This window comes from Pollachius pollachius (genome assembly GCF_949987615.1).
Source record: "Pollachius pollachius genome assembly, chromosome: 16".
NCBI lineage: Eukaryota > Metazoa > Chordata > Actinopteri > Gadiformes > Gadidae > Pollachius > Pollachius pollachius.
In genome coordinates, this window is record NC_136949.1 from 7,166,766 (window position 1) to 7,185,217 (window position 18,452).

Below are 18,452 nucleotides of genomic sequence, written 5' to 3' on the forward strand. Positions count from 1 at the left end.
CCACACAGTGCACGTCATGTGCGCAGGTGACCGTGTTCCCTGGACATCCCTGGAGCCGCCTTGTCGTGTCAGGGAGACTCTTGTCACCATTCATCCAACACGCCATCAATTACTAAGTATTTCTGACTCCGGCCGGGGGGCGCTCTGGGAATCCCCCGGAGGCCCCCCAACATTTGTCGCCCCCTGATGATCATAAGGACCGGCCCCTCCCGCCTGCCCCAGTTCCCCACCGTCGCCGCCTCCCACCAACTGCCGTTTGAAGTTTTATGGGTTTTAAAGGCAAAAAGCCAAAACAAAGGATTATTTTGAGATGGGTACAACCATCTCAGATGACTGGCACATGTCTAACCTAACCAACAGAGGACAGGACATTTAGCAGCAAAGTTAAGTTAAAAGATTGACTAAATATTTGAGTTTTGCCTTTAAAACGTCAATCAAGTATCAGGCTAATTTGTGCTTTGTATCTCACTATGGAAGTATTTGTGTAGGAACCTGATTGCGTTCAACGCGACTTGAAATTGTAAAAATAACATTTTGAAACTCACCTTCCCATGAGGCGAAGCAGTCGGCAAGGCATTATGGGTAATGTAGACGTCAGAGTGGAACCTAACAGTGTTTCCTTGGATGCATCTGTGGCCAGAGCAAATGTCCTGTGCTATTGGTTACCATGGCAATGAATGTGTTGGGGAGGGGGGGGGGGGGAGGAAAAAACATCAACAGAGCAAAAAGAACAGGGATGAAACTCAGAAGAAAACGAAAACATAACGAAAAGGTGGGGAAGAAAAATCACAGGACGAAGAAAAGGGTAAAAAGAAAGACTAGTTTGAAGATGGTGGCGTAGGATAGAGATGAGAACAACACAAGAATGAGGATGAGAAGAATTATGGGCTGGAACATCTAGAGAGAGGAAGAATGGAACGACAAGAGACAAGGGGAAGAGGTTGAATGAAGAGGAAGAGCGATTAGTGTTAAGGTAACACAGTGCAAAGACATGTCATGCCAATGCCAGGACATTTCAAACCCCCTTCCTTCATTATTTGTGACGTGCGCATCGTTAGAATCATGTACACACGTTTACTCTCATTCAATGCATTACAACGCATACACACAGACACACACCAAGTGAAGCACACACACACACACACACACACACACACACAGAGTGAAGCACACACACATACCAGTGTTTCCCCCAGAAAATGTCTTAGTCAAGGTCAGGGGCGTGGCACCAAATTCTTGGCCCTATATACAAGAGGTACTGATGGGGCCCCCCCGAATTCCTTCTACCAGCCCCCTGCGCAGAATTGTTGACGGGGGGGGGGGGGGGGGGGGGGGGGGAGAACAGTTGTTGATGGGGGGGGGGGGGGGCCGAGATGTGACCTAGCGGCATATGGCCACTGAGTGCAATGTGGGGCTCCTGCCACTAGGTGATAATAGAAGAATCAAAGAAAATACAAATATTTTTTACATTCCCATGGGCCCCCTCTGCCTTGCCCCCCCCCAAGCCTGTCCACCTTACACCCCCAGTCCGGCGGGCCTGGTCAAGGTGGTCAAGACCAAGTAAAACACACACACACACACACACACACACAAACACAGGGCCAAGCAAACACACACACACACACAGCGAGTGAAGCACACACATATATGCACACACATACACCCATACACACACACCGAGGCAAGCACACACACATACACACACGCACACAACCACACACACAGACACACACACACACACACACACCGAATCAAACACTCACACAGACACGCACACACACACACACACACACGCACACAACCACACACACAGACACACACACACACACACACACCGAATCAAACACACACACACACACACACACACACACACACACACACACACACACACACACACTCTCTCTCTCTCACCGACAGCGGCTCCTCCGTGTCCCTTCCCTCCAGCTGGGGCAGCTCCAGGCGGTCGATGAAGGCCTGCAGCTCCTTCCGGAAGGCCTTCATCTGGGCGTTGATGCGGTACAGCAGCTCGTGCTCCCGGAACCGCCCTCCCATCCCGATCCCCGCGCCCTCCTGCTCCTCCTCCCTCCCCCGCTCCTCCCCGCCGCTGCCCCCCCGGCCGAACATCAGCTCACCGCCGCCGCCGCCGCCGCCGCCGTAGACCCGCGCGTCCGAGATGATGGAGGCCGTGTCGGCGATGAGGCGGTCCATGGTGCGCACCAGCCGCTCCGCCTCCATGCGGATGTCCATCATCTGCTGCCTCTCGCGCAGGCCGCCGACGCCGCGGCCGCCGCCGCCGCCACCGCCGCCGGGCAGGAAGCGGGCGAAGGCGGCCGTGGGGGAGGAGGAGGCCGACGAGGGGAGGGCGCCCCCGTCCAGCCCCGTGGGGGTGTAGAGCCCCCGGGTGGGGGTCAAGCAGCGCCCAACGCCGCCGCCGCCGCCGCCGCCGTTGCCGCCACCGCCGTTGCTTCCGTTTCTGACCTCGTCCGGGTCGCTCTCCCCGCCCACGGGACCCTCGCGCTTGCGGTGCGGGGGCTGCAGCCGGGCCGAGGGGGCGGAGTCGTCGCCGCCGCCGCCGCCGCCCGCGTCGCTGTCGGCGTCGCTGTCGCGCGGGCTGCCCCGCAGCGAGAGGTGCGAGGCCAGGTCATAGCGCTGCATGTTGGACAGCAGCACGCGGTTCTCGTACTGCAGCTGCATCACCTGCAGGGGGCAGCACGGGACGTGGATGAGGGACGATGGGGCTGCGGTGTAGATTGGACTACATGGTGCTCTCATAATGCCAGATGGGTAATTGGGGGTCCAATCGAGTAGTACAGGACAGTAGTAGTGAAACATAGATAATAGAATATGAGTATCTGTATAATAAAAAACAAGATAGAGTGAGAGAGAGAGAGAGAGAGAGAGAGAGAGAGAGAGAGAGAGAGAGCTACAAATAACAGCTACAATAAGTTAACATTATCAAAAGTTACGGCGGACATTATTGATTAATTAATTATCAACACTATTCATTATTGGCAGTTTCTGTGTTTGGGTCGAAAGTGTCCGAGCAACTAAAGTGAGATTGCATGAATAATGCACCTCAGTGGCCCCGCTAGCGAGGCCGTGCTGTTCTCTACACCCCCCCCGGCGTGAGGCCCAGAAGGCCCCCGCTCAGCCTCCGGCCGCGCTCGGCGCGTACCCCTTGCTGTGCAGGGGGGCTCTACGGGGACGCACCTTGCCGCTGAGGTCGTTGATCTGCAGCCTGGCCGTCTTCAGCTCCTCCTGCAGGGCGTCCACCTTGGCGCTGTCCATGGCCAGCGCAGCGGCCGCGGCCCCCCCGCTGTGGCGCCCGCCCCCCTCCAGGGTGCCGGCCTTGAAGCGCATCTTGTTGAGCTCGGTGGTCACCCTCTTGTTCTGGTCCTCCGAGTCGGCCAGGTTCCTCCTCAGGAGCTCCGCCTCGTCCTCCACCAGCTGCAGCTGCTGCCGCAGCTCCGTCAGGTCCTCCCGCAGGCCCCGCCCCCCGCCCATCCCCCGGCCCCCGCCCTCCCCCCCCTCCCCCTCGCCCCGCTGGTCGTCCAGCTCGGCGCGCAGGCCCCGGTTCTCCACCTGGGGTCGGGGGGGGGGGGGGTTGGAGGGGGGAGAGGATGGAGGGGGGGAGGGGACGGAGGGGGGGAGGGGACGGAGGGGGGAGAGGATGGAGGGGGGGAGAGGATGGAGGGGGGGAGAGGATAGAGGGGGGATGGAGGGGGGGAGGGGACGGAGGGGGGAGAGGATGGAGGGGGGGAGGGGATGGGGGGAGACAGAAGGAGGGGGGGGATGGGATGGAATTAGGGATGGGACAGAGGGGCAGAGGGGGGCAGGGGATGGAGGGGATGTATTGGGGTGGGAGAGAGGGAAACTCATTAGTGGTGACAGTGGTCGTAAATGTGTTTGTCAGGTTTAGGACACGGTTGTCTCGTAAACAACATTGTAAGGCTATAAATTCAACGAAAGTTGTTTGGGATAAAAGTGTCTGCTTAGTGACTGTTTAGTGAATATCATTCGAATTAGACATGAACATGAACGTCAACAGGAACGGACGCAAGGCCGCCTTAAGTGACTTTGATGCATACTCTTGTTCGGTGGCATATACGTTCATCTATTTTAGGGTTCTTTCACTTATTTGCTCTCACCTCCAGCTCCACGATCTTCCTCCCGAGGATGTTGGCCTCCTCCTCCACCAGGCGGAGGCGGAGCTTCAGCTCAGACTCGCGGGTGGTGGGCGGGCCCCCGGCCTCGCCCTTGGGGTGGGGGCTGTCCAGGTCCCCGTAGAAGGAGCGGTACTTCTGGAGCTCCTGCTCCAGGCGGTCCTTCTCCTTGTCGATGGTGGCCGTCTTCTTCCTCATCAGCACCGCCTCCTCTTTGATGAAGGCCAGCTGGCACTTGAGGTCCTCGTTGTCCTCCTATAGGAGAAGAGGAAGGGGCGGGTGTAGTGGGTGAGATGGTCTAGTGGTGAGGGCGTGCCACGCCCGACGTAACCCATGATTCTGGGGTAACCCCAATGTCTGCAATCTACATCATCCTCCATCCTCCATCCTCGTCATCCTCCAGCGAGATGCCTCATCCCTTCTGGCTCATTAAGGACTCTTAACTGTCGGTCGCTTGGGATGAAAGTTTCTGCTAAATGACTAAATACTAGTGATACTTGTAGTCAAAGTTCTGTTGCGCTTCAAGGAAAATAGACAATAGTATAATTCAACAAATGAATCAACAAAGTATTTGTGAGCTAGCAGAACTGAGCAGTTCAAGGATTGAAGGTTATGCGAACAGAAGATTTTGGACGATGACATCTTTCTAAGCCCATAGGTCTACTATCTTCAGATCAAGGGGAAATTGCAAAGTAATTGAATATGTATAATATTATAAATATAAATGTAAATCTCTAGACAGCAGTTGATTTCATATTTTCTTTGGTCTGTTTTGAGTGAGAGGAATCGATTCACTTAAAAGACAACATTGACATCAGAAAGACAAACTATAAATCTCGGCTCTCTGGTCTGGTCAATTTGAATCTTTTGGGTTTTGTATACTAGGAAAAAGCAATTGCATTGGTTAATGCTGGGCCATTATTCAATGTTTTCTCTTATTGTCTTTGAATTGTATTTTATCGTCATAAAATGCAAATATCAACTTACCGTAAACCAATAACCCAGTTTCATGGTCCAAAAACAATGAGTAGATATGCCCTCAAACTGATCAATATACAAGGTAATGAAACCTCAGAGAGTAAGGAAAACAACTTTAGTCTGCTACAGTACGTGACCTATCCATATGCCTCAATGAAATGGCCCCTCAGCTAGACTGTTCAGAATGTCAGTTTGAATTCACAAGCTATTACATTATATTATTGACTCGACATCATTGCAAATGAGGGTCACACCTCAATTGCTTTTTCGAGTATGAATAAAGGTTAAATAAAAAAAAAATATATATATCTCCAGTCCAGGCCTTCCTCCAGGCCTTTATCTGGGCCTTCATCATGATATTAATTATTTTACATGGTGTCAAGATACTCATGTTAAGGGTAATAATACTTTCTTCCAGATCGCCCAGCCCTTGGAAGGACGGACTCCGATGCGGAGGTGTGTGGATGGGACGCAGCGACCCTCACAGCTCACCTCAGCAGGCGTCCCAGCCGACTTCTTGTCTGTCTTCAGTAAATCTTTGCTTCCTCGTCGCTTTTGAGACTAGCAGAGACAAGAAGAAACGTTACGGTTCACGGCCGCTTTTAAAATGAGAGTCTGCAGTGAGATGCTAATCCTGCGGCAGCTACAAGCGCCTTGTCTGCGATGGCCCGGGTTCCCCACCTCTTTGGTTTTGTCCAGTTCGTTCTGCAGGGCTTGCTTGGTCACCTCCACCTCGATGAGCTTCTGCCTCAGTTTGTCGTTCTCGTCTTCTGTCTTGGTGCGCTTCTCCTCCACGTTCTCCAGCTCGTGGTGGAGTCGTACCGACACGTCTTTGGCGACCTGCGGGGAACGCAAACCCTTGAGCGCCATGGGCTAGCTTAGGTTTCATTACATTCACACCAAAACGCCGAAAACGTCCTTCTTCCTTCCATTCTTTCTTTCTTTCTTTGGATTATTCCTTCCTCTCTTCCCCTCTCCTCTTCCCCTCCTCTCCATCCCCTCCTTCTCCTCCTCCTCTCTGTCCCCTCCTCCCCCGCCTCCTATTTTCCTTCCTCTTCCCCCTCCTCCTCCCCTCATTCCCCATCTCCTCTCCTTCCCCTCTCCTTCCTGTCCTACCCCTCCTCTTCCTTTCCTTCCCCTCCTCAAATCCTTTCCCTCTTCTCCTCCTCCTCATCCTCCTCCACTCCTACCTTGAGGTCCTGCTCAAGGCTCCTCAGCAGGTCTTCATCGATCTCCCCCGTCTGTGCGTAGCGCATCCTCTTCCGCTCCGCCTTCCTCAAGCGGTACTGAAGGATCCGGCAGTTCTTATTGGCTCTCTCCAGCTCACGCCTCATTTCCTGCAGCTGGCAGGTGTCCTCTTCGTAGAAGGTGTCGCGCATCTCGTCCATCTCGTTCCGCATCTCCTCGATCTCACACTGGAGGCAGGCGGCAGTGTTCGTGTTTGACCACCAGAGGGCACCGGTGCGGGGGGACAGGAATGGGGAAAAAAAATGAGCAGACCAAAGACGTAAAACAAAACGAAGGTCTACGTGTATATTTCACACGTACATTTAGCTTTGAGACGCTTTAATCGTTATTTTTTTAAGTGAGGCTCAGCATCGTAGCATATATTCAGTACAGGAGTGAGACAACTGGAGAGAGTGCAGAGCATACAGGATTCAGGCATCAAGGTTAGTCGTTTTTGTTATGGAATTGTGTTTCATGCAAAGCCTTTTTATCCACCTCAAGTGTTTATTTTAGATAAATGGACCTCTTAATGTTGGCTATGTTGATGTTGACCAATTTACTACAGGTTACTGTGGGTACATCTTGTTTGTTTCAACTTGTTGTTATATATATTCATTCAGCGTTGATGATTTATGTTGTTGCTTTCTAGGAGCGGTCTACAGAATACGTCAGTATGATGCTGCAGACATTGGGTCAACAGGTTCGCTTGGGCTGATTTGATCAGATAAATTAGCTGTTACGCGCATGTCAACCTTTATCAAGCAATATAAATTAACTCTGGACAAGCTCTTCATGTCGGAAAAAATTGTGCTGGGAACATATTGTCTCTTTTTACTCGCTGATGTAGACCAATAGATACTACATTTATCCAAAATATGAGACGAGGGTGCCATACCTTAAGATCATCGTTTTCCTCCAGTAATTTCTCCATCTCATCCAGAAGGCCCTGGTCTTGCTGTGTCACGGACCCCGCCTCTAGAGACCCAGAGGCGGCGTGTACCTCTGGCTGAGCGGCCTCCTCCCCGTCTGCGGTGCCTGCCTTGGTTTGCATCTTTGCGAGGCTTTTCTTCGGTCGCTTTTTGCAGATGGAATTGAACTTGTCAGTTTAGCTTGTGGGCATCCTTTGCTCCATAAACCCAGGCCTGAGCCGCAACCCCTTAAATTCGCCGGTTATCTATCTCTGCGGCAGGCAGACCTATCTTCTCCCCGCTGCGTTTCTTCGCTGTCTGTCGGAGCAGGCCGGTTTCACGCACCAAAACGTGAAATCGTGTTCCCCTTTGAAAGCAGAAAGGCGCAGGGAGGATAAGCAACGAAGGGAGGGCAAATCGCTCGGGATGTCTCCCCTTATCATCCACAGCATCCGCCCTGTTTGGTCTGACAGAATCGATTTCAGCACCACCATCCGGAGGAACAGCTGCCTGCTCTTGGCTCTCTCGCTCCCTCTCCTTGACAGCTGTCCTCCTCCTCCTCCTCAAACTGGCTTTCGTGTTGGTTTTGATTCTCCCTTGCGTGTCGTAGAAAGAGACACTGTTGAGTTGGTGCTGGTGGTTCGTGTTTGGAGGAGACTTCGGAGATGCTGCTGCTTGCTCTCCTGTCTGCCGGTGAAAATGAGGATACAGCGCCTCTAGCGACAGGGGGCATTTCTGGGCCTTTATCGTTTATAACTTTTTGTATACGTTTAATTTATCTGAGCGTCGCAATGTTAAAAAGCTATAATAAAAGGCGTCCTTTTAGATTAAAGAAGGATATGGTAAACTGTCAATCGGATTTCTTTTTTAATAAGTCTAATATTAGAATGCAGCTGATTCGTCACACGTATAGGCCTACATCCTGGAGGCCTAGCTTCACATTGGGTCTTACAGGAGCAGAATGTCATTGTTTTGAGGGTGAGCTTTTACGTGGTGTTCATTAAATAGGCCAACATGATAAAACGCAACGTAGCCCCAAACGCCTACTGGCCGCTAGATGTCGCTGTTCTACTGGGATGTCCATTCTGGCCTGCATCCTGTTGCCATTTCTGTTGAAAGGGAAGTCTGGCCTATTACAAGGAGAACATATCTTCTCGAACTCATTTAAATGTGCATACACGAACAGTATGTCTAGTTAAAAGCTACCGCTTTGTAAGTCAACATTTAGCCTTGGCTTGCAGATAGGATGGCCTATATGCTGGTGATTTAAAATGTGTTGATATTATATGACGCACAGTTGTTAGTGCGAGTGTTGTTGGCATGGCGATGGTGATTTGAGAGACGGGGTATGGGGGGGGGGGGGGGGGGGGTACCACCGGGCGTGCACGGGCTATATACGGAGACGATGACGTGAGGTGGAGGACAAGGCCTACGTTAACACAGGGAACCTCAACCTATCATCGAGCTATAGTTGGGTCTCTCAGTATGTCTGTCGAAGCGACTGTTGGATCTTCTCCGACAACCGTTCAGCCGATCGACCTCACACGTGGGTTTATTGCCGAGCACCCAAGGAAGTGCTGTGTCGAGTGTAAAGGTGTTTGGATGAGCGGTTCTCGAGAAAGCTGCAAGCAGCAATACCGGATGCTTGCAGCTTGGCCCGCGCCGAACAAGCACGTTTTCAACCGACGTTGCACTTGTATTCAACAACACACTTTTAAAAATGTTAGGAGTGTGAAAAAAAGGGTGGCCGAAAACAATAAAGAAAGTAGATACATGGCCTACAAATGATTTGGGTGCAGCTGTGGAAATTGGTAATATTTTCAATGTAGTTTGGGTATTCCTGATATTTCATGCATCAATAGAAGGACTAGATATTTTTTCTGATTTCTCGGTCAACCCCCTCCTTTCCATCATCCCCTCGTGTATAATCTTAAAAGCCCGCATGTACATCTTGTCGCCACAAGAGAGCGGTCTTAATGCATTTGACAGACTTGGCGCTAGAACACAGCCACCTGTGTGCTCTGCTGTGCCACAGTAGTCTTGCAGAAGGCGCGTCGACAAACGCTGACTGTTTTCACTACCTTGGAGTAGAATGAGCTCCTTAGTCATGTAATTGCTAATGAGATGAGGGAGTGATGGGTCAACTCTGGCTTGTCTCCTGGACTTAACCCCGACAAACTGCCCCAGCCTTTTCCAACTTGATGTCCCTATCTGGACGACAAAAAGGAGGGAGGGGGTTGTGGGGTCGTCCAAAAATCCTCAAATGAACGAATGAAATAAAATATATATTGGTCTATATGTGGGTTGATTTATTTATGATATGCAGTGGGTTTTAAAGTGTGTTCCATCCTAGAAACAGATGAGTTTGGACGTGAGATGATATGGAGAAATGCAGTACAATGCTATGCTACAGCATGGGCCTATAACCAATAATCTAGTCTCTTTATTACAGCCACTACCACCCCGGATTGGTAGAAGGTATTCTATGCTAGAACGCAAGCACCCACACACAAACACAGTCACACACATACACCTGCAGGTTTCCTTGGCACGCATGCATGTTATAGTGAGCTGTGCTAAACGCCTCTGATAGAAAAGCTTTGGCCTGGAGCTGTAATCCTCTTACACCTTGGTCGTATCCTGCATGCATCCTTCTCCACAGACCTCATACCTTTTATTACCCCCCCCCCCCCTCTCTCTCTCTCTCTCTCTCTCTCTCTCATTCTCCCACTTCTTCATCTCTACAGTCTTGATTGGTGTTTTTTTTTTACCTCAATCAACCATCTTTCAAATCCCTTAATTGTACATAAGCTTAACATTTCTGCTCATCTGCAAACCCGGCAGCTATTGGTCTCCTAGTCGTCCCTGGAAGGAGGGATGCCTCTTCTGTGCTCCTTCTCAAAGTTTTCCTCCCTTCCCATGGGTTTTGTCATGTTTTTCCTGGTGTTGTTCCATATTGGGTTTAGGGGGTTGTATATACTGGGACGCCAGTAAAGGCTTAACAGACTTGAATTGGATCTCTCAAAATGGTATAGCACACGGTTTCAGCACCCTCACCAGGGGCTGGGTTTAACCCACCATATGTGGTGGAGCGAGGACATTAGAGGATGTGTGTGTTAAGTTGTTGCCCTCTGGGAATCAGGGCCGCAAAGGTCTCGAAGTTCGGTCCCAAAACTTCTCCAGGCTTTACGTCAGCATTCTCAGAACGAGGAGAGTACCAGAGTTTTTTAGTGTCGAGGGATGAGATGTTGCCGGGCAACGAATCAGGGATTTGAGATGTGGGGTGTCATCATTCTGTGCTGGGGGGGACTGCCACAGGAAGCAGGGTAATGGATCAATGATTGATCATCCATGATTGTGTGGCATTAAGTGAATTCTAATAGGGATGTGGAATGAACCGGGAATCTAGGAGATTAATGGAAATATCTAGTTGCACGGGTTGGGAGTATATGAAGTGGATAGGAATAAATAAGAGTCCTCGAGAACATGATGCATTTCATATTTATAAATAAAGTATAAATACAAATTGTTATTGTATTTATGAAACCCTTTCTCAGCAGGAGAGAGAGCCGGAGCAGATACCCAATGGGAGGTTAGGGAACACGCAAATAAGAGTCCCTGAGAATGGGATGCATTTCAAAATAAGAGCATTTGTAAAACCCTTCCCTCGTAGCGATTTCCGTACAGCGAAAGCCACAGCAGAAGACCGGTGGAAGGTTGTTAGGGGCTCGTCTTCCAGGTGACCTGATTTTCTGGACTAACCATCAGAGTGACGTGGAAATAAGCTCTTTTGCAGCTAAAGCCAATTTAGCCTTTAAGATTAGGGTAGATCTGTCTGGACAGGCCAAAGACACAAGCCAGCTCTCTCTCTATCTCTCTTGTCTGTCTGCCTCTCTCTCCCTATGCTTTAGTAGGAATCTAAACATTTATGGAGGCAACCGGGATAGAAAGGGGAAGGTTATAATTGGGTCCAAGGAAGTGTAGATAATTAATTGTTGGTGGAGCTCATCAAGTCATACAGTTTGTTCAGTACTGAAACACCTGTGATACATATATCTGTATAGACATACAGATACACATAAAAGGGTGTTGGCATCCTCTTTATTGTCATCATGTTTTACACCCAGAAGCTGTGTGTGGGTTGTATTTTAAAAGTTAAACAATGAAAATACAAGTAAAGAAAAACAAGAGAAAAAGCTAATTTTAAGGATCAGGTTTCCGGTCAGTTCTATGTGGCAGTGAGAGAGTGCTGAGGTTAGCTTGACTAGTTTGACTCGTGTGTTTCAGCTAATGTTACCCAGCGAAAAAAAATAAAATGAGGACCAACCGAAAACACGTAATGACAGAAATACCCGCAAATATTCACAATAATACAGAAAAAATATAGAATTCTAATATCCCCTCATGATTTTATTTACGTTTTAATTACGATAGGATGTTTGAATAACCCAAATAATACCAAAGATAAGATATGTTTTATATTTATAATTGCTACCACGACTACATGTAAAAAGGTCCATTTGATACTGCATATGATGGGAAGCATATGGAATCGATGTTGTAATGGTCTGGTGTAGATCTTGTGAGTCTTTCTCTTCGAAAAGAGGCATCTGTTGTGTCTAAGAAGTCATCCAGCAGAATTCCACCTCAACCGCCCAAGACAAGACCAAATCTTGCTCATCGCTGTACACCTTTTGCATTTATTCGAGTTGAATTCATAAAAACTCTTTAGACCGCTAAAAAATAGATCAACATTGACACAACTATATAAACCCTTTCATCCGAAAACAATCACAACACGCCAAGTTAAAGGTTAGCAGTGAGCTTCGGTGTAGAAGGTGAAACAGACGCTGCTTTTTCCTGGACCTGACAACACTCAACAGAACAGAGGCTCTCAGACCGTAGACTACTCATCTATTTGGAGTTCTGGTTGTAAAAAAAAGTGCAGACTGCCCACACTCATAACCCATTGCCCCCTCTCCTCCCTACTCCTGCTCTCCCTACTCCCTACTGCCCCCCCCCCCCCCCACACACACACACACACACACAAGCGCACACACAGACACACCAATAAAACACACACTTCTACCCCTACCCCCCTCCCAATGACCTTTCACCCCGTCGCTCTGACATCACATCCTCCTACCATCTAAGCGATGCCTGCCACCCCCCCCACCCTCAACCCACCTCGCCTACCTTCCTCCGCCTGTTTGACTCTACTGTCCTCCTCTTCCTCCAGTCAGTTTGTCGAGAGCTGCCCACCCCCCCACCCTCGCTCTCTTCCTGACTCCTCTTCCTCCCGTCCTTTTCCACGGATGCGTTTTTTTTTTCACTCTTTCTTCGGACGGCCTTTCCGCAACTTCTTCCCGTTGTCCTGCGGCTCCTCCTCCTCCACCTTGCTGTGGCCGTTGGTCGCCGTGGAGACGCCGTTGGCGACGGGCTTGCGGGCGCCGGCCGGTTTCCTCCGGTAGGCGTGGTAGTAGAAGTTGGCGAAGAGGACGATGAAGGTGACGGCGTAGCCAATCAGGGCCCACTGCATCCAGCTGGGGAACCGGCAGCCGGTGTAGAGGGAGTAGCCGGCGTGGCCGATGGTCACGTGGAACTGGATCTGATCAAACACACACACACACACACACACATACATACACACACACACATAGTGCACACACACGTGCAGGCGCAGGCACAGACACACACACACACACACATACACAAGGGCACACACACAAACACACACACACACACACGCAGGCACACACACACACAAGTGAACACACACACATACACACACAGACACATACACACACACATGCACACACACGTGCAGGCGCACACAAACATACACACACACACGCACACACGTGCACACATGCGTGCAGGCGCAGGGACACAAACACACACACACACAAAAGTACAAGTGCAGGCTCAAGCACACACAGGCACACACACACACACACACCCGCACACACACACACACACACACACACGCACACACACACACACACACACACACACATACACACAAAAACCGGACATGGTTAGTGGACAAACTTTGTAAAGAGTTAGAGACCTCCTCATGTGGTGGCTTTCACGCGAACGTGTGTAACAAACATAAGCATGTAAGAAATTGCATCACATCGTGTTCATTAGAAGAATTAAGTTCTGAATCTGACAAGAAGTGATCAGGGCATCTAAGCGACCCAATTTAGAGCCGTTTATCAAGATAACCGATTATAACTTGATCTCAGTAAATAATCTGTGCAAATAATTTAAACAAACGTATTAGGATGATCTGTATCAGAATGTATCAGAATGACGTTTACGTGGGAAATACAGCAAATATAGTAATAAACTGGGTATTAAATCTTGATAAATTCACAAAATATACCAAGCTTTTGGTTTTATATTAATACTAGTGTGACTAGTAATGAAAAGCACAGTAATGAAAATTGAGGAGGCAGATGAAGAACCAATGAAGAAAAGGTATTTAAATGGATCATCACCATCTGGATGATGGTGAGGTATTTCTTCCACCAGAGGTACTTCTGAATCTGGGGCCCCAGGGCGGCCAGACCATAGTAGCCGTACATGAGCACATGGATGGAGGAGTTGATGCCGGCACCGAAAAAGGCTGTGGATGAAGACGGAAGAGAGTGATGTGCAGCAGCCCCGGTTGGCTGACTGGTCAGTGTGAACGGCCAGTGTGTTAATAGAGCAATACCGTTATTATCAGAATAGGATGAAGAACACAATGAACTCATGAAGGGAGGAGTCACTGTTCAATTCGACATTGCCATCTGACTTTTCTTATCGGTAGTTTATGCATATATGCACACTATGAACATTCAACGGCAAACACGAGCAAGGACACACATATACACACAGACACTCACACACACACACACACACACACACACACACACGTTTACATACTGAAGCACACGCTGTCCGACTCAAATATCATAATTCACTGCTACTTGAAAATACAGACACACATTTACACCTACACTTGACACACACACGCACACACACACACACACACTTACCCTGTCCTCCAGGGACCCACTTCATGCCGATCCACCACAAGATGAACATGGTGCAATGGTGGTAGACGTGGAGGAAGCTGACCTGGTTGAACTTCTTCCTCAGGATGAAGAACACCGTGTCCAGAAACTCCACCCCCTTGGAGATGTAGTACCACCATAGGGCTGACGCTATCTGAAAACCAGAGTACCCCCTATGTTATTAAAGCGGCTAAGATGCTATAGCACTCGGTGTTGGGCCAGGTAGCACCTCGGTTACGGTTTTCAATCAGTCAACTGAGAAGTACTGAATGGTTGGTTGCAGCTAGACGTTTGGCTTCAGGGCAAATAGTCACTGATTTGATTCATAAATTAAACACTGATGTAATTATTTACTATTGAAACAGTCTCTGTTGTGTGGTTCAATTTGTTAGAGTCCTATCCGATGACCAGACACCTCACTGTCAGCATAGGCTTAACCTGGCTCGCTGAGTGGCTACAGTGTCCCTCTCTCATGGTTAAATTCTGCAAGCAGTCACGTAACGCCAATTCAGAAATCGAATCCTCGAAATTGAATTCTGCATGTCAGACAACTTTCTTCGGTCTGAAGACAACCCCAGGCAACAGCTGCTGTTGAACATACAGAGCCTTAGTCAGCCAACCAAGCAAATATATCTTGATTATTTCAGTTGAGCGCATAAAATGAACCCCAATACAAATAGGCATTATATTGAATTGACAGTATAATGTCTTATCCAAACAGCAGTCTTCATTACACCCGCATATGAACATGCATGACTAAACCCTCAATGTGTCTATCCATTTTTACATTAATAGTGTTTCTCCACAACATATGCTATGGGTTTTTAAACATAGCACATTGATGGAGAGCCAAGTCTAGTAAACCAATTGGAAGACAGCCGGTCGCTATCCCGTGCCTGACACCCCCCCCCCCCCCCCCCCCCCCCCCCCCCCCGATGTGACCTGTTGTACACCATGGCTTTTTAAGCCGTGGTTCCTCTCCTCTACTGCCATCCTGTTGGCAGAGCCAGTGGCTAGAGATTAGGGGTGGAGTATTAAAGTGGTAAGAGGACTAACCCCACCCTTCATGCTCATAGGCCACACCCGTTTGATAATGGAAGCCCTAAAATATTCTAAATCCCTGGAGGATCCCTTTTGAACACACATACACACACACACACACACACACACACACACACAACCACACACACCCCACACCTACACCCACACACAGACACAGAGACACACACACACACACACAAAACACACACACACACACACACACACACACAACACACACACACACACACAACACACACACACACACACACACAGACACACACCAACACACTGCAGTAATAGGGATCTTCTTAACCTCAACAATAGGATTAAAGAATAATTTACACCAGAGATTTAGGAAATTGTAGCGAGACTCCCCACTCCTTGTCACCATCAGAACATTGTTCTGTTTCAATCCTGAAAGTTGGGTTGAATTATGATTAGGCATTGAGTTCTTTTTAGTAAGGGATATTTACTATTTACTATTTTACTATTCACTCTTTGTTGCACGTACATGTGATTAATGAACACGTATCTTGCTCATGGACGTCTTGCAAGAGTGTGTATAAGGTTCAGGGGGTTCAAACCCAGAACCCACCAGCTGGGATTTCACCCCGCTAACCTTAACTAGTAAGATTATGTGTTGCGGTAGTAATCTTAACTAATCCTGCCTCCTCATGCCTCATGTCATTGATGCATATGCGTGTATGTGTGTATGTGTTCACCCACCCTGACTTCATTTTCATCCTCAGAGTAGTTGACGGGCTGGCAGAGGTAGCTGTACCCGGCCGCTCTGGAGGCTATCAGGAGCTGAGGAACCAGAGAAGAACAGGAGACGTCAGAGCACAAACAAGGGGTCGGCTAATGGCAGGTCCATTCAAGCCATAGTTGTGCCGTGTGGATACATTGTAATGAATTGCAATGTGGTGACGCGATGAGGACAAGGGTGTGACTATGGGACTACATGACCCCGCCCGCTTAACATTGGATTGGGCTTTTTTTGGACACTCAAATCAGCCACATTTTTGGAAATGTGGCTGTATACGTTTATTGGAAAATTGTCAATCAAAAAACGGGTGTGATCTGGGGCTAAATGAGTCTGGACATGACGCAGAACGGAGAGGATGCTGTTCATTGTAATGGAAATGTCCATGAGAAATGTTGTTGGACAAATAGATTTATGAATAATAGATATATGGGTCATTCATATATCAATTTGTCTTTTTTTTTCACGCCAAGATGTTGCTTTATTCATCCACTTGATTGACAGATTATGTTCTGCAGTCAATCATATCTCCTGAGTAATGTTGAACATCAATACACACCAAACACACGCGCATGTCCATTCCTCAAATGTACGGTGTGTTGAGAGTGAGACCATCGTGAGATCATCAAGGTTAAAAAAATGATAGGAGCAATCAGTGCTCAGGGAGGGAGATTCACTTTGCGTCGCAATCTGCCCAAAAAAAAAAATGGCATGCCCAAGGAAGTGTAGCTATCTACAGACCAACCCAAACAGCTTTTATCCAAAATGCACACATTAGGCGCCATACCTCTTTGGCGATATAGAAGTTGAGGACCACCATGCTGAAGTTGTAGACTATAAGGCTCTTCCTAAGGACGAATGGCTGCCGGTCCCTCATGTATCTAGGTCCCGCCCACAGGAAGAGCAGGTACAGGCAGCTGATGGCCAGAGTGGGGAGGGGCGATGACATCATTGGCCATTTTTCGACCCTTTTGTCTGCGGGGAGAGAGGGGGTTACAGTGTGTCAACATCAAAATGGGTCCTATTTGAAGAAAGGGCTATGAGGAATCCCTGTTGTTGTTTTATAGGCTATAACGTACAATGTTATATGCTGACCACAATGCTAGGTGCTGGAACATATGTTCAAGGCGGTTAATAATACTGAAGACGCGTGACTCCTCATTGCAAAGCAATACAATACCGGTCGCTATCCCGTGCCTGACACAAGTATAAGGTAGCATTGGAAAAACTAGGCCAGCCATGTTCGGTTTACAGAGAATCAAATATGACGATAGGTTACATGATGATAGTTTTTTACAACTAAAGTGAACCTGCTATACATCCATGACTATAGTATACACACTATCTTGTATGACTTGTATGTTTACCTGATATAGTAAGGCTCCATTTGTAGAATTCTACAGAGTCATTCACAAAATGTGCTGCAACTTCCATCTTGATTACACTGCAGAGAAAAATAAAGGATGAAAGAGCAAGAGAGAAGGAAAGAGAAAGAGGGGGTTAGAGCCAATCATCAAAAGATCTTGAGGGTTCCCGGATAGTGTGTGTGTGTGTGTGTGTGTGTGTGTGTGTGTGTGTGTGTGTGTGTGTGTGTGTGTGTGTGTGTGTGTGTGTGCGTGTATGTGTGTGTGTCTGTGTGTCTGTATCTATGTGTCTGTGTCCACTAACATTGAGTCCTACTATGCAATCACCGCTCACTCTCCTACTCTAAAAACGGTGGCAGTGTGGGCAAGTGTAGGTCATCATTATTAAAGGGGGAGTATAATTAGCCTCCTGAGGATACTCCAAGATCTCCTGCTTCTTGTACGCTTTCATCTCATCGCCGCTGCCTACAACCTGCGACTATAGCAGATGGATGGCGACGTTGAACCGCACACATCTTGCAAAATAGGTTTCTGTTGATCCTGGCCACTAACAGTCAGTCGCACGGGTTAATGCACGGCATGTGATACTTATGAAGAGGGGAGGAATGGTGATATTGAGTAATGACATTAGTCGCTCTGTAATTACAACCAACATTATTAAGTGAAAGCAGAGAGAGCAAGAGAGAGCAAAAGAGAGCAAGGGGGCTGGGGAGCGAGAAAGAGGGAGAGAGAGAGAGAGAGAGAGAGCGAGGATGGACGGAGGGAGGGAGAAAGAGAGGGGTGGATGGATGGAGAGAGGGGGAGAAAGAGAGGGGTGGAGGGCGCCAGAGAGAGGGTGGATGGAGGGAGAGAGGGAGAAAGAGAGGGAGAGAAAGAGAGAGATAGAGAGAGAGAAAAGTGGTCAGATAAAGGGAGCCTATGTGAGAGGCTTAAAGGACTAAATT

General features: G+C 48.6%; 2 protein-coding genes across 2 annotated transcripts; both read right to left on the minus strand.

Moving 5' to 3' along the window:
* Positions 1 to 786: 786 nt before the first annotated feature.
* On the minus strand, positions 787 to 7,419 carry LOC307087881 (microtubule cross-linking factor 3-like; the record flags this gene model as incomplete). Its single annotated transcript, XM_079753556.1, has 8 exons — positions 787 to 897; positions 1,912 to 2,697; positions 3,211 to 3,582; positions 4,149 to 4,418; positions 5,634 to 5,702; positions 5,823 to 5,981; positions 6,332 to 6,556; positions 7,264 to 7,419. 8 exons carry the CDS (start codon positions 7,417 to 7,419, stop codon positions 787 to 789), a joined length of 2,148 nt encoding a protein of 715 aa, XP_079609682.1.
* Positions 7,420 to 12,605: 5,186 nt separating this feature from the next.
* On the minus strand, positions 12,606 to 17,584 carry LOC307087601 (very long chain fatty acid elongase 4-like; the record flags this gene model as incomplete). Its single annotated transcript, XM_079753220.1, has 6 exons — positions 17,512 to 17,584; positions 16,932 to 17,119; positions 16,108 to 16,188; positions 14,323 to 14,494; positions 13,780 to 13,907; positions 12,606 to 12,884 (listed from the first exon to the last, which is right to left on the minus strand). The coding sequence occupies exons 1-6, from the start codon at positions 17,576 to 17,578 to the stop codon at positions 12,606 to 12,608; spliced, it is 915 nt and encodes a 304-aa protein (XP_079609346.1). The 5' UTR covers positions 17,579 to 17,584.
* Between the last annotated feature and the right edge of the window lie 868 nt (positions 17,585 to 18,452).